The sequence below is a fragment of the Botryllus schlosseri genome, chromosome 1 (genome assembly GCF_051294905.1).
Source record: "Botryllus schlosseri isolate E-star chromosome 1, Bs_hap1, whole genome shotgun sequence".
NCBI lineage: Eukaryota > Metazoa > Chordata > Ascidiacea > Stolidobranchia > Styelidae > Botryllus > Botryllus schlosseri.
In genome coordinates, this window is record NC_137236.1 from 37,216,433 (window position 1) to 37,243,469 (window position 27,037).

Here is a 27,037-nt window from a genome sequence, read left to right on the forward strand (position 1 = left end):
GAGAGCTCGTTACCGCTGGTGGAGATTCCGATTTACCGCATTGTTTTGTAATGTCCCCCCTGGTCTTGATCGAAAGCTATTGTCGCACTGATTTCAAAAATATGAATAAAACTATGGTCACGCTCCAGTCTTTGACGAAAAATCACCCTCAACATCTGGAATGTGCATTGTTCAGAACAATCGGATATCCGCGACACAATGGCCATAACAATGACCCGTTGCGACTCTACGATTGTTCGAACAATGCCGATATTTCAGACTTGGAGGGCCGATTCTAGGTTGATCAGTGTCTGGTCATATTTTCATTTATATTTTCGGGATCCGTTCGACAGTAGTTTTCGATCAATACCAGATTCAGTAATTGCTGCGCTCTGGAAGATAGCTTTTGGACTATCAGAAATCCTACAGTCGCTTACGCAAAACAATTCTCCACTTCAGCGAAGCAGAACGAAGCTGCAAAATTGGTCGTTGGTGTTCCATGTTTACATTCTATAAAGCAACGCTCACTAATCGACCACGTGTGGTCTGCTCGTTATTGTAACTGTAGGTTGGGGAGGGATGATGTTAGGGTTGGGGAGGGTTAGGTTCAAAGCTGTGGTTAGGGTAGCCCAATCTGTAACCACAATAAGGCAGTTCAAAATTCACTGACTACGTTATAAAATTGTTAGATTGGCCAAATCAATGCTGCACGCTAAATTTGGCTCAATTCCAACCATTAGATGCGAAGTTCTTGCATCAAAAGGTTTTGGATTTGATATTAAAAAATAAATAATTCAAATTTTATGCCCACCCTGTAAAATTGTTAGGCTGCCAGTAGAGACGATCACACCAAATTGGGATCAATTTCAACCACTAGAAGCGATGTTGTTGCAGTAGAAAAATTTGGATTTGACTAGAATAGTATTTACGGCGGCTAGTCCTTACATTATTTATTATAGAATCATAGAGTTAATCATTTTTGTACTGCAATAGCTTTGCTTCCAGGGGTTGGAATTGAGCCGAATTTGGCGTGCATCATCTCCACTGACAGCCTAACAAATTTATGGGGTAGACTGAAAATTCTAGAAATTTTATTTTTCATTTTTTAAGTAATAAATCGAAATATTTCTACCATAGGAATATCGCTTCTACCTGTTGGATTTGGGCCAAATTTGGTGTGCAGTGTTGTTTTAGCCAACCTAACAATTTTGTCAAGTAGCCAGTGAAATTTTAAAAGGTTTTTTTTGTTGAACAACCCTAATGCACAAATTAGTATTCCAGCATTTATAAATGTTGAAATAGAGGTAGTCAGGTAGTATATGAAAAAGACAACTCGAGATAGTGAAGCTAGTAGATCAATCCACCTGTGTACTACGGAAAAGCAGAAATACTTCGTAACTGATGACCTCATCGAGCGTGATAAGTAGAGCCGGGAAAATCCAGTATTAGGCTTCGAGTCGAGTGATCACGACTTTACAGATGTGTCATCTCAACTAACGTGCGCAGCTTTGTACTAATGGTTTTGTATGTTGTGTTATGATCAATCAAGATTAACAGCCTTACACAGTCAAAAATTGCATCAAAATTATTATTATCGTTAATAAATTGACTTTTAGCGACAAGAAAGATCGTATCATTATTAGAGTTAGCAAACGTTGTTACAAAATCTTTTAGAAATTTGTGCCTAACATTTTGCGCTTAAAGACTTCAAGTACTATGTTACCTCAATTGCTAGATATAGATGGAATCAGTAGCCATCATTTCAACAAATGAGCGTTACAGACTCTCGTATTCTAACTATTCATCGTGACTTGAAATATCGTTTAGGTGATATATACAAGAGTGGGGAAGGATCAGAGGATATGCATTCCGGCGTCAAATATCATGAATGCGATGTGTGTGGGAAGGCATTTACTGGGAAGGGTAGCCTGAAGCTTCATATGAAGACGCATGATGAAGTCAAGAACAATGAATGCAATGTGTGTGGAAAAGCTTTTACTCAGAAGGGTAACCTCAAGCTTCATATGAAGATCCATGCTGGCATCAAAAATCATGAATGTGCTGTGTGTGGAAAAGCGTTTACTCAGAAGGGTAGCCTCAAACTTCACATGGAGCTCCATGCTGGCATCAAAAATTATGAATGTGCTGTCTGTGGGAAAGCATTTACTGGGAAAGGTAGCCTGAAGCTTCATACGAAGACGCATGATGAAGTCAACAACCACGAATGCAATGTGTGTGGAAAAGCTTTTACTCAGAAGGGTAACCTCGAGCTTCATATGGAGATGCATGCTGGCATCAAAAATCATGAATGTGCTGTGTGTGGGAAAGCCTTTACTCAGAAGGGTAGCCTGAATCTTCATATGGAGATGCATGCTGGCATCAAAAATCATGAATGTGCTGTCTGTGGGAAAGCATTTACTGGGAAGGGTAGCCAGAAGCTTCATATGAAGACGCATGAGGAAGTAAAGAACCATGAATGCAATGTGTGTGGAAAAGCTTTTACTCAGAAGGGTAACCTCAAGCTTCATATGAAGATCCATGCTGGCATCCAAAATCATGAATGTGCTGTGTGTGGGAAAGCATTTACTGGGAAGGGTAGCCTGAAGCTTCATATGAAGACGCATGAGGAAGTAAAGAACCATGAATGCAATGTGTGTGGAAAAGCTTTTACTCAGAAGGGTAACCTCAAGCTTCACATGAAGATCCATGCTGGCATCAAAAATCATGAATGTGCTGTGTGTGGGAAAGCATTTACTCGGAAGGGTAGCCTCAAACTTCATATGGACACGCATGCTGGCATCAAAAATCACCAATGTGCTGTGTGTGGAAAAGCATTTACTCAGAAGGGTAACCTCAAACTTCATAGGAAGATCCATGCTGGCATCAAAAATCATGAATGTGCTGTGTGTGGAAAAGCATTTACTCAGAAGGGTAGCCTCAAACTTCATATGGAGATCCATGCTGAAATCAAAAATCAGGAATGTGCTGTTTGTGGGAAAGCATTTACTGGAAAGGGTAGCCTGAAGCTTCATATGAAGACGCATGATGAAGTCAAGAACCATGAATGCAATGTGTGTGGAAAAGCTTTTACTCAGAAGGGTAACCTCAAGCTTCATATGGAGATCCATGCTGGCATCAAAAATCATGAATGTGCTGTGTGTGGGAAAGCATTTACTCAGAAGGGTAACCTCAAACTTCATAGGAAGATCCATGCTGGCATCAAAAATCATGAATGTGCAGTGTGTGGGAAAGCATTTACTCAGAAGGGTAGCCTGAAGCTTCATATGAAGACGCATGAAGTCAAGAACCATAAATGCAATGTGTGTGGAAAAGCTTTTACTCAAAAGGGTAACCTCAAGCTTCATATGAAGATCCATCCTGGCATCAAAAATCATGAATGTGCTGTGTGTGGAAAAGCATTTACTCAGAAGGGTAGCCTCAAACTTCATACGGAGATCCATGCTGGCATCAAAAATCATGAATGTGCAGTGTGTGGGAAAGCATTTACTCAGAAGGGTTGCCTGAAGCCTCATATGAAGACGCATGATGAAGTCAAGAACCATGAATGCAATGTGTGTGGAAAAGCTTTTACTCAGAAGGGTAACCGCAAACGTCATAGGAAGATCCATGCTGGCATCAAAAATCATGAATGTGGAGTGTGTGGGAAAGCATTTACTCAGAAGGGTAGCATGAAGCTTCATATGAAGACGCATGAAGTCAAGAACCATAAATGCAATGTGTGTGGAAAAGCTTTTACTCAAAAGGGTAACCTCAAGCTTCATATGAAGATCCATCCTGGCGTCAAAAATCATGAATGTGCTGTGTGTGGAAAAGCATTTACTCAGAAGGGTAGCCTCAAACTTCATACGGAGATCCATGCTGGCATCAAAAATCATGAATGTGCAGTGTGTGGGAAAGCATTTACTCAGAAGGGTTGCCTGAAGCCTCATATGAAGACGCATGATGAAGTCAAGAACCATGAATGCAATGTGTGTGGAAAAGCTTTTACTCAGAAGGGTAACCTCAGGCTTCATATGGTGATGCATGCTGGCATCAAAAATCATGAATGTGCTGTCTGTGGGAAAGCCTTTACTCAGAAGGGTACCCTGAAGCTTCATATGGAGATGCATGCTGGCATCAAAAATCATGAATGTGCTGTCTGTGGGAAAGCATTTACTGGGAAGGGTAGCCTGAAGCTTCATATGAAGATCCATGCTGGCATACAAAATCATGAATGCGCTGTGTGTGGAAAAGCATTTACTCAATCGGGTCACCTCAAACTTCATATGGAGATGCATGTTGGCGTCAGAAATCATGAATGTTGTGTGTGTGGAAAAGCATTTACTCAGAAGGGGAACCTCAAACTTCATATGGAGATGCATACCGGCGTCAAAAAATCTTAAATGTGCTGTGTGCGGGAAAACATTTACTGGGAAGGGATACCTCAAGTTCCATATGGAGATGTATGCTGGCTCCCAATTTGACTGAAATTTGAAGTGAAATTATGACAATTTGAAATTTCAACCATTTTGTAAAATAATAGTACTGACGGTGCCGAATTTTTTCAAATGACCAAACATCATGTTCCATGCGTTTTTATTTGAGATGTGATGAGACTGCGTTTGCGTAAAGACATTGTTTGAATACAAACATAGACGCTTATTCGCTGGAAATCGGTCAGATTCATTTTGATAGCCCATTGTTCGGATCAAGTCATCGCGAGTCGTTGCATATTTTGGCTCGAATCAAGTAAGGGTCAATTTTCGAAGTATGAGGCGTTATCCAAAGCCAATACTTTTGCTAGCTGCTGGAAAGTGGGAACACAGATTGAGTCGTCATGTATTATGAATCGTGGAACGAGTATAGAGATAATTATACATGCAAAATGCTTTCTAGCGCTGACACATAGCTGACATAGGCCTACGGAGAACTGCTGAACTACGTAAGTAACTGTGTACTATTCATAACCGCAGTTAACTGCTAACCAAAACGGGATAGAATACGATAGAAACCTCAAGATAGTTGAAACAAATTCATAAGATGCCCATACATTACTCACCCATGAAGCACAATGTAAGCTTGCTCCTATTGGTAACGACTAATAAATACATTATACGTACATACTATTCGTGTGGTTTAGGTCATATAAGAGGGGTGATTAAGGTGAATATTGCCGGAGTGAGAGCAGTCTACAGAACCCGGGATGTAATAATTAAATTACTATGCTTCTCAAGTTTTACAGCAACGTCAGCTGTGATCAACAATGGGGGCTCAGTAAAACGCACTATCATCGGACGACTGGTTGTGCTCACAGGTCACACCAGCGTATCTCGAACAATTAGAGGTGGTCAGTACCGAAGTAATTCTAATTTCTGAAGTACTCAAGTAGTTTTCTGCTACTCGGGTACTTACTCAAGTAGTTCTAATTTCCTTCTACTTTTACTTCGTAATATTTATTGTGATCAACTTACTTTCACAATTCCACTTTGTCGAATAGAAGTAGTTTAATCCCACAATCAGGAAGATAGGCTGGGGAATTCAAGGGAAGTTTTCACGCAGTATCACCTTTTAATTGTCATAAAAGTTCAGTAAAGTTAATAATATTTACTGCGCAGAGTGGATATGGTGTGACCAGTATGATTTCACAAAAGTATCGGTGAATTCGATTTAGGTAGCGGGTTGTGTGGTTCCGTTCACACCGCATTGTGGACCGTGTAAAATATTTCATCGGTGTATATAAGGCTCATCATAGCGTTTAAAACTGATGTTTGGCAATCTGCTGCTTAATTACTTGAGTAGAATTAAAGTCAGTCATTTGAAGAGACTCTTTGGGGTACAGAACTTTAATATACATGTTAATAATATATTCATAGTAAAATATAATAAAACCCGAAGCTTTCCGAGCTGTCACTTTTCAAGGGCAATCGTCAGCAAATGGAGAATTTCAAAAACATGCATCTAGCTCAGAGGTGGGCCGCATGCGGCCCGCAACCCCGTTCTGTGCGGCCCGCGAGAGTCTAAAGAAACTTATTAAAAATATCGATAAAATGCGTACTGAAAATCGAATTAATGCAGGGACTTGATTAAACTTTTTCTGACTATATTTCACCATGATAATTCTAAGGAAGTGGGTCTCAACCTGGGGGACGCGTACCCCTTGGGTCATGAAAGCATCTGAAGGGGATCGCGAAGCTGAGCTCAACTGAAAATTTTTTCGCGCTTCGCGCGATTTCCTCTAAATTCCTAATTAGTGCTCTGTATTTAGTATGAATTTCATATTTAAAAATCTCTCATCAATAGTCGTGACTTCCCATGCCATCAAACAATCCGTTAGGTTTGCTATAGCATCCTGATTGCGTTTTGTGATATGACGATAAGGGGGAGCGAAATCTACACATAGTAGATTGCGTGTTTGAAGCTAACATGGTTATGATGCTGTCAGCATTGTGTGTCCTGGAACTGAACCCAAAGCGGAATTAGTAAATCTATGAACTGATCACTGCTCAGTGCTCACAGATTTAAATTTCAATCCTGTTCTAAGAATCGGGACAACAGACTTTTATCTCTATAGTTTTGACTAATTGGTTATTGAAGTCGACCAGCCTATGAAATCTCGCCATTGTTTCTGGCGCGTATGTACGATATCATCATAGCAATGTTTGGTTTGTTTCAAATAAGCATATATATTATCTCCATGTCCTCACTATATAATCAAATACCAGCAATATTGCGTTTTGGCTTATGATCCCAATTTTATATAGTGCGGCCCGCAAATGGATTCAGATGTTGAATGCGGCCCGCGAGCTCAAAAGTTTGCCCACCCCTGATCTAGCTACATTGCATACAACCAATTATGACGTCATAGAAACAAACAACATGAAATTATAGAGACTGTAGGATGGAGCGACGACCCATTGTTCTAAGTTTAGATCCGTCACGCTTGACTTTGCGGAGTAAAATTCCATTCGCGAGAGTCGGATTGTCCTATTTTACATGTAAAAGTATAGGCGATTTCGGAAATACATGGACGAATTTGACCGCCGAAAAAGGGTGGAAATATTCTAGCTAGACGTTTCAAATTTTGCATGTTACGAGGAAGCATCAATATGTTCTCACTATAAAAATTTCACAACTGGCCTCCACCCAGAACACGTTTAAAATCAATTTCCCGCAATGCCTTATTCAGCGATAAACTCTCCGCGGCCGAATCCCGTAAACTCGTAGACAATGCTATAATTGATAAGGCTTTATGCGGTAACTGAGTGGCCGCTGATACCGATACAAATACAAAACTGCCCAAACTATTTTCTGTGCATAAGCAACCGATGAAAAAAACGAATAGACTACACGGAAAGCGGATGAAAAAGAGCGACGAAAAGATTATCACTACATCCAAAAGATCAATATCGTACACTATTTCATCGGGCATTAGGCCTATGTTACATTGGAAGACTGTACTTGTTCGTTTTGACATCTTCTTTTCTGTTCACTAGAGGCTACATCGCATTGTCTTATATCCCGTTGTACATTTCGCGTCTTTAGCAGTTAAAAATAATAGATCCTCCGCGGCAATTATGGCCAAAAACTGCGCTATACCTGGATGTAGGCCTACCTATGTGAACATTCCGCGTAGTGATCAATCTCGTAAGAGGTCCTTATTCACGGTACGAAGACCAGAGCTGGGAATGAAGCGGCCCAGAAGCAGCACGCAGCAATGGCCAGCCTCCTTCTTTCCATCAGGGACCTCTCGAAAGGAGATCGTATCAAGACGTTGCTCCATAAGGAGACGTAAGTAAAGCAGCTGTCTCAACTTCAACAGAATTAACAGTGTAATTTATAATAGAGCCGCAATCTGCGAAAATCATTTTGAGGAGAGCGACATCATTCAGCTCAAAACCAGAAAGCAACTCAAAGTGGGAGCTCTGCCTAAGCTAAATTTGCCTGAAAGATGTAGCACAATCATAAAGTTATGCAGGGTATCTCTATTACTCAGATCAAGAAACCAATGCACCAAACGATTCCAATTGATATATTTATTCATATAGAAAGAAAGGAAGATACCTTTTCCAAGAAAAGATCGAGTTGCCAGAGACAGTTAGGCACAAAAATATTCCAGATTTGGTACAATATTCCATACCCGATTCCCTGCTATTGATACCAGACATTCTTGCAGTGGAAACTTTTTCCTCAGCTTGGTGAACAAGTGCATCAATAATCTTCACGAGCAAAGATGCAGCAAGAAGCTGATGCTGCAGTCCAAGAAGTTCGCTTACCTGCTGGCAAATGTTGGAGTAGTATTGATAAATACCGTCAGTACCAACGTCACAGAACACAGCATTCAAGCGTTTGACAAGTGGAACAATAAGATTTAAATCCAATTCCTCAAATCGTGGTCCACATACCTGGAAATAGAATGACAATTACGGCAAGCAATCTTCAAAATGTCCATTATTCGGTCGATGTCAATTTGCTCAGTCGGTGACGGGAGCTTATGCACTTTCCCGTGTTTCTTGAGTTCCCTTACGGTGGGAAATATGGCTTCACAGACGTCACAACTTATTCCACTCCACTCATCCAATCCTTCAAAGCATTGGGAAATTTCCTCCTCGGTGATGGATTCCCAATCCTCCCACAATGATTCTTCGGCCATAACTTTTACGAAAAAGTATCGGTTATAAAGGAATCAAAATTTCTGTGAAAGCATAATACTCAGAATTTTATTTCCGTTTTGCTAATCAAATAACAATTACCATACCGGAACAGTACATGAAGATAGCTCGCTAATTCTATAGTATCACAGCAATGTCCTCCAATAGTGCGGTAAGTGACTTATATTTTCTCGTCGGCAAGTTAAAATACATACAGATTCTGCTGAATGACGCCTTCCAGAAGGACCATGATATGGCATACCCACTTCGCCTGCAACGAAATGCCGTTTCATTTTCATCGCCTGCCCTATTATTGTTATCTTCTATAATCATATAATACGCCACTATAATAGCTATTATATCATAAATCATCGCTGGTATTCACCGACCGTGCGCATTGTGCAGCGATTATATACCGGTATATTCATCGCTTCGTACGGCAACGAACGCAAGACCGTCACGCAAGTATCCAAGATATTCACTAATCAGGCCAAACATATTAAGACGTCCAATTAGTCACAGAGTCCGTTATAAGTATTCAACCTCCAATACTCCGACTCATTCCCATCCATAAGCATGCATTAAAGTTAAACCAACCAAACACTAAACTTTCCACCGTCTGAATTCCATGTGGGATTATTAATGATACACGTAACAATGGGAAGCTCCCTCCGCAAAGCGGAGCGTGACCTATCTAAAGGGAGTTGAAAATATTATTGCGCGCAGTGTAAATAGAGTAGTTCAACTTATATAGATATTTCGGTATATCAATGCACTAATACCGGTATAATATCTCATATTTATGGTATTATGGGCAAAAATACCATAAATATCCATTTTTACAAGATAATTGCTGAAAAACCACGCAAACAAAATATGTCGCGGATGAATATTAATTAGGCATTTAAATCAGTCGTCACTCCATCCTACAGTCTCTATAATGAAATACAGGCAAACCGCGAGCGCAGCTAGTGGCCAATTATAGAGATTCACCATAGAATGTAAACGTTTACATTCTATAGATTCACTAAAAATTCCTTCTGCTGACACAAGCGTGGTCGGTGGATTTTAATATAAGTCGATTCCAGTGCAGACAGATGGAAATTAGTGCGGCCTCTACCTAATATAGAAAATCTTTCATCGCGATAGTTTTTAGCGCAAGTTGCATTCTCAGTCAAATGCTTGCCGATGACAGAGTTCATAGCCATGGCCTGATTACGTTCTAGTAATCGCAGATCAGTTACGGCTGCGTCTTCGCGAGAGTCCAATGCGCGTGATCTAATAACGCTCGGAACATGTTGTTTGATGCGTTCCTGCAAGCGCTGAGTTGTTCTTCCCACGTACCGACAATCGCGTGCGCAACACGTGATTCATGGTTGAATTATGCGACAGTCAGCAGATTTGTTGTCACTTCATAGCATGAAACGGCAACATAATTGCTAATCCCATGGATGACGACCCTAGCGCTCAAATTAAGTAAAGTTGATCTTATTTGAAAGCCACAGTCGCGCCGAATCTGATAATATACAATAAACTTTCATCAAGACAATGGAACCACCCCGAAATAACCTTCGAAGTCTGTAAATCAGCCTTGTTCCAAACAATCGTAACGACGCAGCACGATTACAATAACAACAGTCCTTGCGTGGTCCTCGACTCCCGCATTACCATCCATTTTCAGTACTTCTGTAATCACCTCACATTTCACCTGCCCCTTACACCCTGCCGCAGAGCCATAAGCGCCAAATGGCTGCTACGCCACTGTGACTACTACGGTATGGAGCAGTGGTTCCCAACGTGGGCGATTTTGCGGTCTTGGGAGCGAAAATAACCAACTGAGTGTTGGCGCGTTAAACTTAAAACGGCTATATTTGAGTCAAGTCGGAGAAATGGGTCTAAAGCTACAGGTAGTTCAGCTTTATCCTGGGGTTTACGAAGATGTTGAACGTAATCAGCTTCCTAAATAGGACGTGACTAAGTCCTGGCAAATGTGCCGACCTTTGATTGGTAATCAGGTCATCAAATTATGAGCCGGGCCACGGACCAGTGAACTCAGACCTCGGTGAACTCGGTTTTATACCAATACCGAGAAAACCATTACCGAGAATGGACATTACCGAGAATACGATTACCGAGAATGGACATTACCGAGAATGGTCATTACCGAGAATAGACACCACCGAGAATGGACATTACCGAGAATGGCCAATGTCAAGAATATAGCTTATTGGGACTGATGTTGTCGAGAAATTTATACCTGAGCATCGATACCGAATGTGGCAACGCCGTGATGCTCTCACACGACCTGTGCATATGCATAACATGCCTGCATTGCATATATTGCATTCTCGGTGGTGTCCATTCTCGGTAATGTCCATTCTCTGTGGTGTCTATTCTCGGTAATGTCCATTCTCGGTGGTGTCCATTCTCGGTAATGGCATTCTCGGTAATGGTTTTCTCGGTATTGACCGGACACCGGTGAACTCACCCTTACAAACTCGGCGCCTCGATGAACTCGGACCTCGGTGAACCCGGCCCTCGGTGAATTCCGCCGGCAACCCTATAATATCTCACCTCCACCAACCCTAATATCCCACCTCCGGCAACCCTGATATCCACCTCCGACAACCCTGATATCCCACCTCCGGCAACCCTAATATCCCACCTCCACCAACCCTAATATCCCACCTCCGGCAACCCTAATATCCCACCTCCGCCAACCCTAATATCCCAGCTTTAATTCAGAATTGTTCGGGGGCGGAATTCACCGAGGTCCATAGTATTCGAGAAACACCATGAATACCACAAAACAAACAAGTAGAGTATGTGAGCGTCGTGTTATCTTCCCCGCTTACTCAATCCGTGAATACAAAATTTCGCGAGGGCCGAGTTTTACTTTGTAAGGCTGGGTTCACCGAGGTCTGAGTTCACCGGCAACCTATCAAATGATAAATGGAGTCGCGACCATGAAAGATTGGCAACCGCTGTATGTGGGGTGTTTATAGCTCAAGTGATGCAGTGCGCATCGGCATTAAACTGATAAATAATTGTATCAGTGCGACATGAGCATGACTTGACGATGTACTGAACAGTTATACGATCGTTGCATTTTCAAAGTCATCTTTTGGGCAGAGAGAGCATCAAGATTATATTGTAATATATGGAAGAACCAATATCATTCAACGACGAAATGCATATAGTAGCCTAAGCCCCCAGAAGTTGCATCGATCACCCTACGGTGGCCAAAGATCAGCAGTGGTTATTTGGGCCGGAGGGGGCTTCGGCCCTGGTTACAACTTACTGCTGAACCGGACTGGTGACCTTTAGTCGATAGACAAAGCTTTGCTGGTGTGACGTCACCACATTGGTCGACAATGTTTTTACCTCATTTTGAAATCCGCTAGTGAGAGCTCTATAAAGAGCGTCCGGAATTTGTGACCCTTACCCCAGCCTTGGTGCATACATCTACATCGCCTAACTAGGCCCGGGTGGGTGACCAATTTCTACAACTAGGCTATTCCAATGTTGTTTTGACACCTTCCTATCTTTTCATTGTATCTCAGTCTTGAGGTGTTGACAATAAACTGATACTGAACTCATTTCCAGCAAGCCACGTGCAAAACTAGCAGTCGGTGTGGTATGTTTATTTGAAAACAGAAAAGTAGAGATTTAACGATGGCTGCTTGTGGACGAGGGCTTCTTGGCGAGCAAACTTTCAAACGTTACGATGACGACCGCCAGCACGAGACCGGCTTTCGAGCCTCTCATCGCAAACTGAAACAAAATTATATTTTAAGCTGCGTTAGTGAAATAAAGTGACGAGTGAATTCGAGAAAACTTGTACATAGAATCAAGTTCATGTTCGTACGGCAAGCTTGACTCGTTCCACACAATACAGTTATTCTGTGGCATTTTCAGCAAAACCAGAAATCAGTTTGGAATTATACTGAGAGCATAGAAACAATTCACTAATTTTTGCGGTTTTAACAGTTTCTGGCCCTATTTTCCAAGTATCAGTATTGATAGACGAAATCTCAATAATGTGGTGACTAAGACCATTTTTCGAAGTTACAATGAAATGTCTGTCTTGACCGTGCTAGTCTCTCATATGACATGGTTCGAGTCAAGCACAAATGACTCTAGTCGATTCATTTTATATATTTGAAAAAATGAATTGAGTCAATCAAGACTCGAGTCATTACAACCTTGACTTGCACTGGACTAAAAATTTAGATTCTACTTCTACATGAAGAGCTTTTTTGAGGTACAGAACTTCAATATACAATTCATATTGAAATGAACCCGAATATTTTCGGCTGACACTCGTCAGGGGTAATCGTCAGCAACTAGTAGAGAATTGGAAACGAACATCGTATCATAAAATATGACGTCACCAGCAGAGTTGGATCAATTACATTATTTCAGTTCAATTACAATTACAATTACAATTACTTTCATGAATGTTTCAATTACATTACAATTACAATTACTCCATGCTAAAAATATCAAATTACAATTACAATTACAATTACTCCTTGCATGCTTCAATTACATTACAATTACAATTACAATTGCTGCTGTTGAACATGTAATTGAATAATCATAAATTCAACCGTGCTCCTTGACAACCGTAGCGTCGTATTTAACAACAATTCAAGTCTAGTTCAGATTGTGTAGTAATAAATGCGTTTATGTGCGTACATAGTATGCTATGTAAGATGGCATTGTGACGTAATATAAGCGTGTTTTGTATGCTCGGTAATTATGGCTCACGTAATTGGAAATGTAAAATGTTATTTACCTAATTTCCTATGGGTCAGGATTAAGGATAGGGTGCAGTATGTCGTTGAAAAAGTATTATAATATATGCATGTGTTGGATTTGCGTATATAGCATATAGTTAATGAAATAATATTATTTTTATCGAGGGACGTAGGAATTAGGATGAGGAGTAAAAACAAAACCGTGCTTTGTCAGATAACACGTTATATAATATCCAGTAGTCTGGTTAGTTAGCCAGACGAAATAACGATGCAGCATCGTGATCTGAAATCGTATTGTAGATTGCCAACCCACGGATAGATGCGCAAGATGTGAGTCACGGATGAATGCACCGACAAACGTACTGCAGAGCCGGCTAAAAGCAGCAAACTTTGTAGTCCTAGAGCTGGCGATCCAAGCGTCCAAATTTGATGCATTTGGTCTTTATCGTAAGTTATTGATGTACTAATTCCGAAAATACAAAATAAAATCTCGTCAGGGCAATGTAACTGCTCCAAAATAGCCGTTTAAGGCCGACTGTTCTGAAAAGTGAGAGCGCTGCAGCAGCATGACCACAACAATTACCAATTACGCCCAGCGATTGTTCAGAACAATGCCGATTCCCAGACTTTCACGACTATTTTGGGATGGTACCATTGCCTGGAAATATACTTTTATTGCGGAATCAGTGCGACACTAGCTTTCGATTAGGACCATACATTAGGGATGGTGTGAACCTCTGAAAGGTTCGGGTTCGTGTGAACGCGAACCTTTTTGAAAGGTTCTGTGTGAACACGAACGTGAACCTCGTGACGTCATATTGCTAATTCCAACCCTATCTTTCAATGAAGTGATAGCCTATTATACTAATGTACACGATACCTAGCGAAGACTCGGGCCACATAATGTCACATTGCTGCAGTACATATTGGCGTTTTAAACACCGCTAAATGTATCAACCGCGGTTATCAAAGGATATAATAATCTCATAAAATCAATACATTCCGACGCTTTGCCAACAATTTCGACGAGGACTTACCAGGGAATATAAGCTTACGCCTTAACGGTCTGTGACAGACCGGACAATGCGTTCGGAGTCTGAGTATTGCTACATTGATATTGAGCAGAGTGTAAAACGGGTTTCTATACTCGCTACCGATACCATAAAAAACAAGTTATATAGCAGTAGCCAGCACCTTAATCGTACGGATTTGGTTTTAATGATACAGTAAAGATATGAAGTCAAGATCGACCCCGCACGCCCGCTCGATTTTTTACATTAGAAAACGATATCAATGTCATTGATTGGTTGAATAAGCATCATTGGCTGACTACGTATATCGCTCGTGATGTTGCGTGATTGCGGTTCAAGCTCATAGCAGAGAGTCACTAAATATTCACAAACGGAAAGCTGGATATTTCGAGAAATTTTTTGTAACAAAAAAGCAAGTAAAACTTTTAAGGTTGTCAAGGTGCATGCTCGTTTATTGTTGATTTTTTATGCTGCCAGCGCCATGCATAGAGTGACCCGCAGTTGAAATGCAATAAATTTGAACCAAAGATCTTATAATGAAGTGCAAATTACAATTTATCAAAAAGGTTCACAGTGCAGAACCTACCAAGGTTCTGTTGTGAACGCAAACCTCAAAATTTCCGAGGTTCACACACAGAACGCGACCGTGAACCTCACGTTCACACCATCCCTACCATACATATCAAATTTCGACGCTTGGATCGCCAGCTATGGGACTATGAATTCTGCTGCTTTTAGCCGGCTCAGCAGTTCGCTTCTCGGCGTATTCAATCGTGAGTCACGTGTTGCGAATCCATCCGTTGGTTAGTAATCTAATAATTGTATACAATAACAACCGAGGCCAGCATAGCGGTAAAAATAAAAAACTTCGCCCGCAAGGGCGCAGTCAAGGGCTTCCGCGAATGGATCCACCAAATTCCTTGTCGACATTTAAAGAGAATGCATTATAAGTCAATTATTTTATGTTGTGCTTGTCAGGTCTCAATAGCAATTTAATGTAATTGAAATTGTAATTGAGCAAAATTTTTGTCAAATTACAATTACAATTACAATTACACAAAATAAAAATGCTACAATTACAATTACATTACAATTACATTGAAAAATGTAATTAATTACATTCAATTACAATTACAAATTACAATTGATCCAACTCTGGTCACCAGCATAAAGTTTCGAATACCAGAGTGTTCAATGTACTATTTTTAGATGGTATACGAACTCTTTTTGTTGACACAGCCTTGACTGGTGTATTTTGATAAATGTCAACTCCAAGGCAAACAAGTGAGTGAATGGCCCCTCCCCACGACACGGAATCTGTCGCCTCGATAATTTTTCTCACAATCGGGATTATCCAACAGATGTTTGTCGAATACACCAGCCGAGGCTGTGTCAAGAAAAAGAGTTCGCATACCATCTAAAAATAGTAGCCTGCATAGAACGCTCTTGAACTCGAAATTTTGATGACATCATATTTTGTGATACGATTGTTGATATACGATGTTCTTTACCAATTCTCCACCAGCTGTTGACGATTACCCCTGACGAGTGTAAGTCGAAAATATTCGAGCTCATTTCAATATGAATATACTATTTAACTTCTACACGAGTGCCAACAATGGCTACTTTGACCACCTCAGGTTTCACATCTCATTAATGATAACTTCAGTTCAAATATATACCTTTTATGCGATCCACAAAAAAAAAACGAAAAAGTTAAGACAGCTCTACACCAGATTGAAATTATTTGGTATTTTTTCCAGCATACTACATTTTTATGTATGCTGCGTACGACCAATCGAGGTTTACAGGCTTCCGCAGTGGAAAATACTATCGCACTTTTGTTGATAAATCCTAGCCCTATTGATGAATTGCTGGTTGATACCTTTGACTCTACGTTCTTTACCAAATAAAATCTGGACATGTAATGGGAAACACAAGCCTACTCACTTTGAAGGGGGAAGTTTTAACATCTCTGCTGAGCCTGTATTTCCAGACTTCATTTCGTAGCCAGGAATCTCGGAGACCAATCTTTGCAAGTCTACGTTGAACGCTTTCATACGGAGTGTCTTCCACTTTCCATGTGCTGCAAGCAAACATACATCGTTATACAGTGTCGGCAGACTTGTACAAACTAACGTTCTAGATCAGTGGTTCTCAACCTGGGGGTGTGAAAGCATCTGAAGCTGGGCGCGCAACTGCGGTAAACTGAAAAAATTTTCCACGATTTAACCCCAATCCACAGTTAAATTGCTCCGTGTATGGTTCGAATTCGAGAATTCTCTCATCAACAGTCATAACCTTCCACGCCATCAAACTATCTGTTGGAATTGCTAGCATTCTGGTTGCATTTAGTGATATGACGATGAGGGCGGCGCGAAAATTTTCACTACCGTATCATAAGTGGAGCATGTCGAAAAAAGTTTTGAGAACCACTAATCTAGATGGGTAGTTTGGTCAGCTATATACCGTTATTTCAGTAGGCTTTGTTCTAGTTGCGGATTTTAAAAAGTGAGCAGTTCCAGATCTGGGTTTTGAAGCGAGACATTTCTAGTTCTAGTTGTGGATTTGGAGAAGTGAGTCGTTTCAGTTCTAGCTGTGGATTTTGAAAAGCGAGAAGTTCTAGTTACGCCTTTAAAAAATTAGTTGCCGAGGAACTAAAAGACTTGTGATACCTGTGTTCTGTTGTGAGATGTTCTTGCGGCCATTGCTAGCTCAGAGTCATCACTACAAACGGCCAGGGGGTGACATTTGGGGGTAAAAACCAGGGTTTTAACCAACTCACTTTTATGGCTTCGACTCGAGTCATTTTCAATTCACCGCCGAGTCAAGTCCGGGTCAGCTAGTAGAGGGTCGAGTTCGAGTCATAGTGTTTTGACTCGAGTCAAAGTCATTATGTTATGTTTAGTTTTCAGTTCAATCCGGTTCAACCCACTTTTCCAAACTCTGCTCGAGTGATATAGAATGGCTACTATTCATGATATAGGCTTAGTAATTTTACTCAATCTTACTGGCCATATTTTACAAGTATCAGGACTGATAGACGAAATACTAATAATGTGGTACCGTAGCCTAACTTTACTATTTTTCGGAGTCGCAATGAAATGTCTGTCTTAGCCCGCTCCAGTTTGTGCTTTTGAAAAAATGACCCGAGTCAAGTCAAGTCACCAAAAAATCGTGACGAGTCATTACAACTCTGGTTAAAACCCCTCCCATTTCAAACACGAATCCTTGTCGTTTTGAAATGCCAATTCTATTCTCAATATTTCTTGGCTCATTTGCAGTTCAGAAATTCGTATTTGATTATCACTGCTTCCAATTAGGGAGTTGCTTCGAAAATAAATTTAGTTAGTTTTGTTTTAGTTCTTGTTGCGAGTTTTGACAAGCGAGCAGTTCTCGTTAGCACATCCAGTACCTTGTAGGAGTCCGAGTGTTGGGAAGACTCAAATAACATTCTCCGAGAGACTTGGCTCGAGTGAGGAGTGATTACCGTATCACAGTCTGACCGATATCGGATGATTGAAAACAGGGGTGTAATGACTCGAGTCACGATTTTCTGATGACTGGACTTGACTCGAGTCATTTTTTCAAAATACGGAAATGACTCGACTCAAGTCAATCTGTGTATTGACTCGACTTGAACTCGAGTCATCGTGCATGACTCGAGCCAAGTCATGTCACGCGGGACTCAGGCGGCCAAGACCGACATTTCATTGTAATTTCGAAGAATAGTAAAGTGACCACACTATTGGGATTTCATCTATCGGTATTGGTACTTGAAAATGCGACCAGAAACTGCTGAAAGTGAGGAAAATTAGTATATTATAAATGTGAACCATTCGATATCACCAAACAGTTATAAAACGTGGGTTCAACAAGACTTCAACTGGAAACTGAGCAGTTAACACAATGACTTGGACTCCAGTCATAACTCCATGACTCGGTGGTGAATTGAAAATGACTCGACTCAAAACTATTTAAGTGAGATTGACTTGCGACAGGGAGCCTAGTGAGTTGATTACAACCCTGTTTGAGAAGATACCAATAACTATCAACTCCCCCTCCACCGATATGTTCAGCCTATATGCAAGCAAAAGATACGACATCTAGTCACATTTACAAAACTTCACATTCTTCGAGTGGCTTTACAGCCATCGCAATGCTTGGATAGTTCTGACTCAAGTCAAGTCGAGTCATTTATATTTCACCACCGAGTCAAGTCCTAGTCCAAGTCTTGTTAAACCCACTTTTTATAACTCTGTACATGGTGATATCGAATGGTCCGCATTTAATATATACCGGTACTGATTTTCTTCACTCTTAACAGTTTCTGGACGCATTTTCAAGTACTAGTACCAATAGGCGAAATAACAACAGTCTTGGTTACTTAACTATTCTTCGAAATTACAACAAAGTATTGGCCTTGGCCGTCTGAGACTCGAGTCATGCGCAATGACTCGAGTCCAAGTCGAGTCAATACAGATGGACTCGAGTCATCAGAAAATCGTGACTCGAGTCATTAGGACCCTGATTAGAAATGAAATAAACTAGAAAGGGTGCATCTGGATACTACTTTTACTCATGAGTTTACAGATTTTTTGGAAAAACTAGGCTTAAAACACTTGCCGTTTTACATATTGTTAATCGTATAAGAGTACGAATGAAGTGAATAAATTTCAAATAATTACCTTTTATGCGTCCATAAAGAAAATAATGCCAATTCTGTTTGGTATTTTTTGACCCAAACCAACTAAAACTTAGAAATCCCTGATCCAAACACTGTTATTATGACATTACATGTAGATTTCTGAAGGTTATCATCAAGAAAATATGAATGCTATTGTAAATCACAGGATCAGATGAAATTATCCTTACCTCCAGTGCGGCTTGTACTCTTTAGGAATGTCTTTCCATCCCACACCCATACTATATATAATATATTGGACTACAAGAAATAGACAAAGATAAATTTATAGCAACAGGACAGTTTGCATTGAAACAGGCCACGGTGGATTGCAAGATAATTACGCTGTAATTGTGCACTTAAATCATACTAATACCGTAAGTGAAATATTGTCACGAATTTTGTACAGTAACAGCAAATAATACGTCATTTCACATCAGGCTACATCAAGATCAGATATTCTTGAAGGTGAAGAGAGCGTCCGCATACAGTTGAATGATATAATCATGTTGGAATTAACCAGATTAATTTCAATATGAATATATATTTAATGGTATACTGAAATTCAATCAAATATTCGGAACTAATATATAAGTTTTCAAGATCAGGGCAAAATCGAGTAGGCTACTAGGATTCTTGTCGGAGTAGCAACAACAAAGTATGGATGATCCGGAAAGTACAAATATGTACCTTTGACGGGACCGCAACAAAATAAGACTGGTTGAACATGACTTAAAGATAATATGGCATTTTTTCGACAATGGATATTCCATTACACTGTGTGAGAATGCTATGGGTCGATCACTTCACAGGAATGTCATTTACATTAACGTGCTTAGCTTTGCACTGCATGTTATAGATGATCTGACACGACTAATCGAAGTATCAAGGCTTCCAAACAGGGAAAAATGCATCAGATTCATAATTCGTGTTGATAATATAATTCTCAACGCATAATTCCAGCAGGCTACCCAAAAATATAGCCTCTCACTGCTCGAATGATTACAGTTATTACTCAGTTCAGATTTGAGTACCTGAATCACTTAGCTCAGAATTAGTCAGCAGGAAACTTTTGAAAGAATGATTCGATGTAACTTCACAGTCGATTATTCATTGGAACACTTTGGGTGAAACTAGTACATAACAAAATACTGGGGCTAGCTACCAGTCACAAAGTGCCTTCTACGTTTTCGGAGTTATGAAGTAAGTTTGACCTGCTCACGTGCTATGATTTTAGACAACTTCTACTAAAAGAGGCACTGCACTCAAAAAATGATGTGGTCTCAAATTGAAGTGCAAAACAATAACAAAAAATTTGGCCACAGCCATTTTTTTTCAGATCGCCACCGTAATGGAGCTGCAATTTATTGAAATTTCCACAAACACATCACGCTCCAGCAGTCACGCAGAGATTGAACTTTATACCGTCGTCAGCCGATGTTACGAAGGAAATATGTCGTACACGCCAAGGTGGTTAAGATACCGCGTTCAACGGAAGATGTCAGTCAGGAGATTTATGTCAAAATCGGGCCTAATGTATTCTATTTATTTAGGACATAGGTGCGATAGGGCGTGTACGACATCTCCTTCATAGCATCGGCTGACAACTATATAAAGTTCTATCTCTGCGTGACTGCTGAAGCGTGAAGTTGCTGTGGAAATTTCAATAAATTGGCGCTCTATTAGGGTGGCGTTCTGAAGAAAACGGCTGCGCCAAAATTTTTATTTCGTTTTGCCCTTCAATTTGAGACCACATCATTGTTAGAGTGCGGTGCCCCTTCAATTGTTGCTGATTTGGAAATAGCGACTTATACTTATACTCGAGTGAAAACTTCTGACGTTAAAGTCCACTTCTACTTGAGTACAAACAATAGCTAGCGCATAATACTTGAACAGTGAACATTGAACACGCATGCACATACAATCTTCGGAAGTGAATTTTGTACAGAAAGAACAGCAAATGGGCGCTCGTATTTCAAATTAAGAGACTCTCATAGGCACAAAACGTCAGTACCAGTAGGTATACAATTGAATGTATATTCATATTGAAATAAACCACAGGCGCGTAGCTAGCCAAGAGAAAAGTAGGGAGAGGTGAAACAAAACGGGGAGAGACGGAATATTTTGAAAACCGACAATGTTCCAAATTCTAATAGATTAATTGGGTTGAATCTATGCACGAATGTCAATGAAACTCGGATCAGATAATCTTGCTCAAACATAGGCCTATGCCAGAAATGGTATATTAAAATAAAGTTTCAATAAATTTAGTATGGATATGTGAATGATGACTTACTCACAAAGCTGGGGTTTTTAAGCGAATCACAAACAAATTTGTGCTATGACGGATTGTGGAACATAATCTAGTATGACAAATGGTTAATTATATAGATTTAGGTTGTTAAGAGAGTTTACAACAATGAAGAAACAATATGTGACTGCATATTACTCTCTCTGAGAGAACAACAACAGACCATAAAGGGGGGTATAGACTAGCTCAGAAAGGGGGTGGGGGGTTCTCCAATTCTGCCCCCATCTACACCACTGAATGCCAATATGAATACATCATTCAATTATCAATTGTATACTGAAATTCAATGAAAAATTCGGAAACCCGAGTACGGTACAGCAATAGAATAATTCAACAAAATTTCACAGTCCATTTTCTGTCTGCCCACTTTGGGTGAACTAATATCCGATCCCCGCTTTCGAGAGAAATATAGTAAAGTGTCTCAGTGTCTTTTGACATGCTGACTACATGGTCGGGGTTGTGATGACTGACATACTCCAATCTTTGTTCTTTTATCGGGATTTTTAGGAGACGGTAAATCATCATTTTCAGGGCGCCTACGGTCATGGAATGGGGAAGTTTTTTTTCGAGAGGTCGCAATTCTGGTTTGTCGGGTACGACGATAGTGACTTGAAGTAAATTCGACTTGAGTGCTGTTGATTTTATGAGGAATTCACCATCTTCCATTGCGCCGTGAACTTTGACAAGCTCTAAATATCTGGGATGGTCGTTTTGGAAGCGAGACGACGGATTATTCTTAACAGGGTCTTGATTCCCGCCACTTTCTCTCCAGTATTTGCCGTAACGTTTCATGTAGTCCATCTCGGCGCCTTGCCGTTCCGTCGCGTCCACGGCGCTACGATTAAGCATTTTAAGTCCTCGAATTTTTGCGATGATTATCTCTCTCATTGTTTCGCTCGATTCCTTTTCCAGAACAGGGTTGCTGCGGAAATTTAACTCGTTCAAAACCGGTAATTTGTTGAGTTGATCAAATATATCTTCGTTACAAAATTTGTTACCGCTCAGCGACAGATTTGTTAACGCGGGAAAGTCGGCTAAATCGATACACGCTTGATCCAACGAACAATTATTCAGTATCAATTTTTCAAGTTTTCGAAGACTCGCTAAATTTTTGACATGTTCCCAACTTTCTACAGGATTGCCGGTCAAGTTGAGCACTCTCAAGTGACAGAAAATTTCATGTTCGGGTTGCGTTATCGCAGATATATTATTCATACCAAGGTGAAGCTCGCAGATTTGAGGCCACATTGACGATATCGACATCGCGTTAATCCAAGTCAAACCACAGTTGTTTAAAATGATGATTCGTAGGGAGCTGAAATCATGCGCCATATCTGCCGGGGATTTTGGAATTTGAAGTTTATTTTCCGATAGATTCAACTGCGTGAGATTGCAAAGTTGTTTTGATATTCCGGCGATACTTTCCCATTCGTGGAACAGATTTTTAGACAAATCCAGCTCTTCTATATTCGGAGCACGATTTTCAAGGAAATCATTGTCTCCAACATGAGAAATATCTTGCATTCTTAAACTGACTGCTCGCAGATTGCTCAAATTTTTGAAAACTTTGTGAGCTTTCTCCATTCCCACTGCCTCAATTTTCATTTTGTGATGAGTGACTGGATTTGATAAATACGTCTCGACGTTCTCCAATCCCGATAATCCAATATCTGAGCCAGCGTAGCGATCTAAGATCGCAGTTGCTATCGAAATTCCGGCCGAAATCTTGTGCGGTTTCACAAACGAACCACCAGTCTCGTGCGAGCATTTAAAATACACAACACCGTTTTTAGTACCATTATGTTTTCCGCGGCTTGGTTCATCCCATTCCACGCCTACCCAGTCGCCTTTAGTTGGCGGTACGGGTCCCAGGTATCTGACCGTCCCGATGTCACCCCCGCTTGAAATTCTCTGGCCCAGGTAAAGTATTCCTTCTGCTCCCATTTTGAATTCTACTCGCGAAGGAGATCTGAAGTCCTGCTGAACCACAATCAACCTTGTCAAAACACAGGTCATGGGTCGCGTTATGGCTCGATGTTAGTCGAACCGACTGTTTTCGTTCCAGTTCGTAGTGCAGCTCGGTGTTTAAGACGAGCTAAATGGCATTATTTGAATGCTATTATCTGAAAAGATTATTAAAATACTGTCACATACGACTCAATATTTAAGAAGCAGTTTTTAGGAGTATCAGCTGTCTAAATTGTAGAGGGTCCGGGGAAAGTAGCAAACTGTACAGTTCAGCACCGATCATTACCTTAGTAAGCATAAATGGTATTTTTAAAATGCAGAAGCGTCGGAGCTTTATCTGGAATGCGATTATTTGAAAACTTCACTGAAATACTGGCACTTATTTTTTAGGATAATCATTTATGACTCTGTTTTATCGAGCCTTCCGTTTATACCGTGCCTATCTGTATAGTATATATCACATGTCACCGAATTGTATTATTGATTTGCACGACGAATAGAGATTATCTCTTTCTCTATCAGCTGTTGGAATTCGTAATGTTCTACTGCCGAGAATCGAACCAGCAACTCCCAGTGTCGGTGACTGTAGCAGGATAAAAGCACTACGCCAACTACCGGCGAGTTAGAAGAGTATAAAGTCACTGGTCGGACAAGTTGAAAATTTACTGTAACGGGTATTGAGATTGCGTAATACGGAACTAGATTTCATTGAAGTCAATTAATGTTATGGCGCTGCATATCCTAGCATACCTTTACTGCAGTATCCTGACTACTGGGTGACGCGGCTTTGTATCACCCTTTCGACTATGCCGTTGATATCTAGACTCAACCATCATCATCATCATTGGTTTATTAGCAATTTTTATCAGTTCAATACACCACAAAAATGCGATACAATGAAAAGACAGGAAGATGTCGAAGCGACTTGGAGTAGTCTATGGAATCAGACACCCACCTTTGCCTAGGCGATGTAAAGAGGAGACATGCACACTGGATAAAAGTAAAGAAGACTCAATCAATCAATCAGGTTTAATAATATTTTCATCGTTTCAAAACATCACAAGACTGCGATACAATGAAAAGATAGGAAGGTGTCGAAACAGCTTGGAGTAGCCTTTACTCATAGCTATACCATTACCTTATATTTTTCAGTGTATGCTATTGATAAGCACGGTCAGGAAATAAAAGATTGTCTCTCTACTTTGATAACCTCTATTGGCGCTAAAATCCGCATATCTGCCTCCTTCTAGAACCGACATAAACTCGCATGGCCGTTCGAGGTTAATAATAAATGCTATAGATAGTGTCAACTCCGTCCTCCGTTGCACTTTGAAAGCATAACCGAGAGTTGAACAAATTCTTCGCATCATTCCAATACAGAGTGCAGAAAAGACACAGCAATCTAGGCGGGTGGCGTATGGGCGTTATTGTATATAACTTGCACGATACCGGAAGAGTCTTTGTGTCACTTACGCTCAGCTGCATTCATGCAATGATACATAGGTCATTCGAGCTTACGCTACAATGATATGCCATGTAAATTACTGGTGACGCATGCACGCGGACATTGAGAGCAATAATGGTAAATAATGGATCCTGGTAAAGGTTTTACCTTCAACTTATGCATTTTAAAATATGACCTTTTTATCAGCAAAAGTCAGGGGTTCCGTAATTTTCAAGGTAAGGTTTTACAAATCTCTGTATTGGGCCTGAAATTGCACTATTATTAGAGTCCGACCGATAATATCGATTCGATTTCCCATTTCGAGAGAAATAGCGGTATCGGCCTTAGATGTAAAAACAGATCGGCAATTTTCGTGACCTCACACCATGCTAGCAGGTAGGGATAGTGTGAATCTCTGAGAGGTTCAGGTTCGTGTGAACGCGAACCTTTTTGAAAGGTTCTGTGTGAACGCGAACGTGAACCTCGTGACGTGACGTGACGTCATATTGCTAATTTCAACCCTATATTTCAGTGAAGTGATAGCCTATATACCTAGCGACGACTCAGACCACATAATGCCACAATGCTGAAGTAGGCTACATATTGACGTTTTAAACGTCGCCAAATGCATCAACTGGGGCAATCAAATGATGTAATAATCCCATAAAATCGATATCTTCCGTCGCTTTGCCAACAATTTCGACGAGGACTTGCATGGGTATATATAAGCTTACGCCTTAACGGTCTAGGCCAGACCGGACAATGCATTCGGAGTCCGAGTATTGCTAAGTTGATATTGAGCAGAGCGCAAAACGGGTTTCTACACTTGCTACCGATATTACCCCTTCAACATAAGTTATACAGGAGTAGACAACACCCAAATCCCACGGAGTTGCTTTTTATGATACAAAAAACATATGAAATCACGTTCGATGCCGTACGCCTGCTACATTTTTTTTTATATCAGACAACGATATCAATTTCATTGATTGGTTGGATAAGCATCATTCGCTGACTACCTACATGTAGTGTATTTCGCTCTTTATGTTGTGTAATTTCGGGTCATGCTCTGCTCACAGCGGAAAGTCACTAAATTTTCACAAACGGAAAGCTGGATATTTCGAGCAAACTTTTGTAACAATGCAAGTAAAATGTTTGAGATGGTCAAGGTGCATGCTCGTTTAGTGATGAATTTTTGTGCTGCCAGCGCCATGCATATAGTGGCCCGCAGTTGAAGTGCAATAAATTTCAACCAAAGAAGCTATAATGAAGTGAAAATTGTGATATTTGAAAAAGGTTCACAGTGCAGAACCTACCAAGGTTCGTTTGTGAACGTGAACCTCTAAATATCTGAGGTTCACACACAGAACGCCAACGTGAACCTCACGTTCGCACCATCCCTACTAGCAGAGAGTCATATAACTATAATATACGATTACTCGACTGGGAATATTGATCTATTTCTTTTAGCTTGCAGGCAGTGGTGGTAAAAGTAGTCACCGTTGGCACTCATGTAGAAGTAACGTAAATATCTGCTCAGGTAAAAGTACAACTACTGATTTTTAAGTACGAAAAAATATAAATGTTCTAGACCTATTTTGCCATAAAAACTGAAAACTGTCAAGTAGAAGTAGTCTTAAATCATATGCACTTGAGTATTTAGTGTAAGAACGCCCGATATAGAGTAGTCCGTAGAAATAGAAGCAGTGACCACTCGCAGATGCAGCCTTTCTAGTTCATTGTTCATGTCCGAGCATAGCAATTGGTGCTGTAAAGCTGCTACAACAAATGCTGCGAAGTATTAGAAATGCGCTTTAAGCTAGATGTTGTATCTTTTAAATATCGACATATCGTTGTTATCGGTGAAGGTGCTAGTTATCACTATGGGCAATCGGTCTGGCTCTAATTTATACACCATTGCCTTCTGTAAAGGCTATCTACGACTGTGGGATGAGACTTGAAATCAGCATTGCCGGTGTGATCATTTTGACAATTTAAGGATGTTGTAGTGTTTTACACTGAATTATACTAAATTTGTCAGCCTATTCAAACACTTTGGCTGCCACGAACAGAAATTCGTCTGCTGATCTAAACAATTGAAGTGGGGCCCTCAAGATCGACACTTGACCGTTCGTAAAACGATCGTTTCTCGAACCGTTTTGTAACAATGAGACGCCGCTAACGAAAGAAAAACAAATACTCGATCAAT

General features: G+C 40.4%; 3 protein-coding genes across 3 annotated transcripts; 1 reads left to right on the forward strand and 2 right to left on the reverse strand.

The window, feature by feature from the left end:
- The first annotated feature begins 1,444 nt into the window (after window positions 1–1,444).
- LOC145436056 (uncharacterized) lies at window positions 1,445–4,659 on the forward strand. Its single transcript, XM_080313342.1, has one exon. The coding sequence runs from the start codon at window positions 1,749–1,751 to the stop codon at window positions 4,380–4,382; it is 2,634 nt and encodes an 877-aa protein (XP_080169468.1). The 5' UTR covers window positions 1,445–1,748; the 3' UTR covers window positions 4,383–4,659.
- Window positions 4,660–12,256: 7,597 nt separating this feature from the next.
- Window positions 12,257–19,424, reverse strand: LOC145448858 (NADH dehydrogenase [ubiquinone] 1 beta subcomplex subunit 3-like). Its single transcript, XM_080327305.1, has 3 exons — window positions 19,297–19,424; window positions 16,372–16,507; window positions 12,257–12,401 (listed from the first exon to the last, which is right to left on the reverse strand). The coding sequence occupies exons 1-3, from the start codon at window positions 19,344–19,346 to the stop codon at window positions 12,297–12,299; spliced, it is 291 nt and encodes a 96-aa protein (XP_080183431.1). The 5' UTR covers window positions 19,347–19,424; the 3' UTR covers window positions 12,257–12,296.
- On the reverse strand, window positions 19,367–23,525 carry LOC145448845 (tubulin-specific chaperone E-like). Its single transcript, XM_080327298.1, has one exon. It carries the CDS (start codon window positions 23,430–23,432, stop codon window positions 21,747–21,749), a length of 1,686 nt encoding a protein of 561 aa, XP_080183424.1. The 5' UTR covers window positions 23,433–23,525; the 3' UTR covers window positions 19,367–21,746.
- Between the last annotated feature and the right edge of the window lie 3,512 nt (window positions 23,526–27,037).

Bases quoted from the DNA above. Each gene is read 5' to 3' on its own strand.
- LOC145436056 (XM_080313342.1), top strand. From the start codon at position 1,749: ATGAGCGTTACAGACTCTCGTATTCTAACTATTCATCGTGACTTGAAA.
- LOC145448858 (XM_080327305.1), bottom strand. From the start codon at position 19,346: ATGGGTGTGGGATGGAAAGACATTCCTAAAGAGTACAAGCCGCACTGG. The intron at 16,508-19,296 runs GTAAGGATAATT...GTTTGCTTGCAG, and splicing joins GAGTACAAGCCGCACTGGAG to CACATGGAAAGTGGAAGACA. The intron at 12,402-16,371 runs GTGAGTAGGCTT...ATTTTGTTTCAG, and splicing joins TTAAAACTTCCCCCTTCAAA to TTTGCGATGAGAGGCTCGAA.
- LOC145448845 (XM_080327298.1), bottom strand. From the start codon at position 23,432: ATGACCTGTGTTTTGACAAGGTTGATTGTGGTTCAGCAGGACTTCAGA.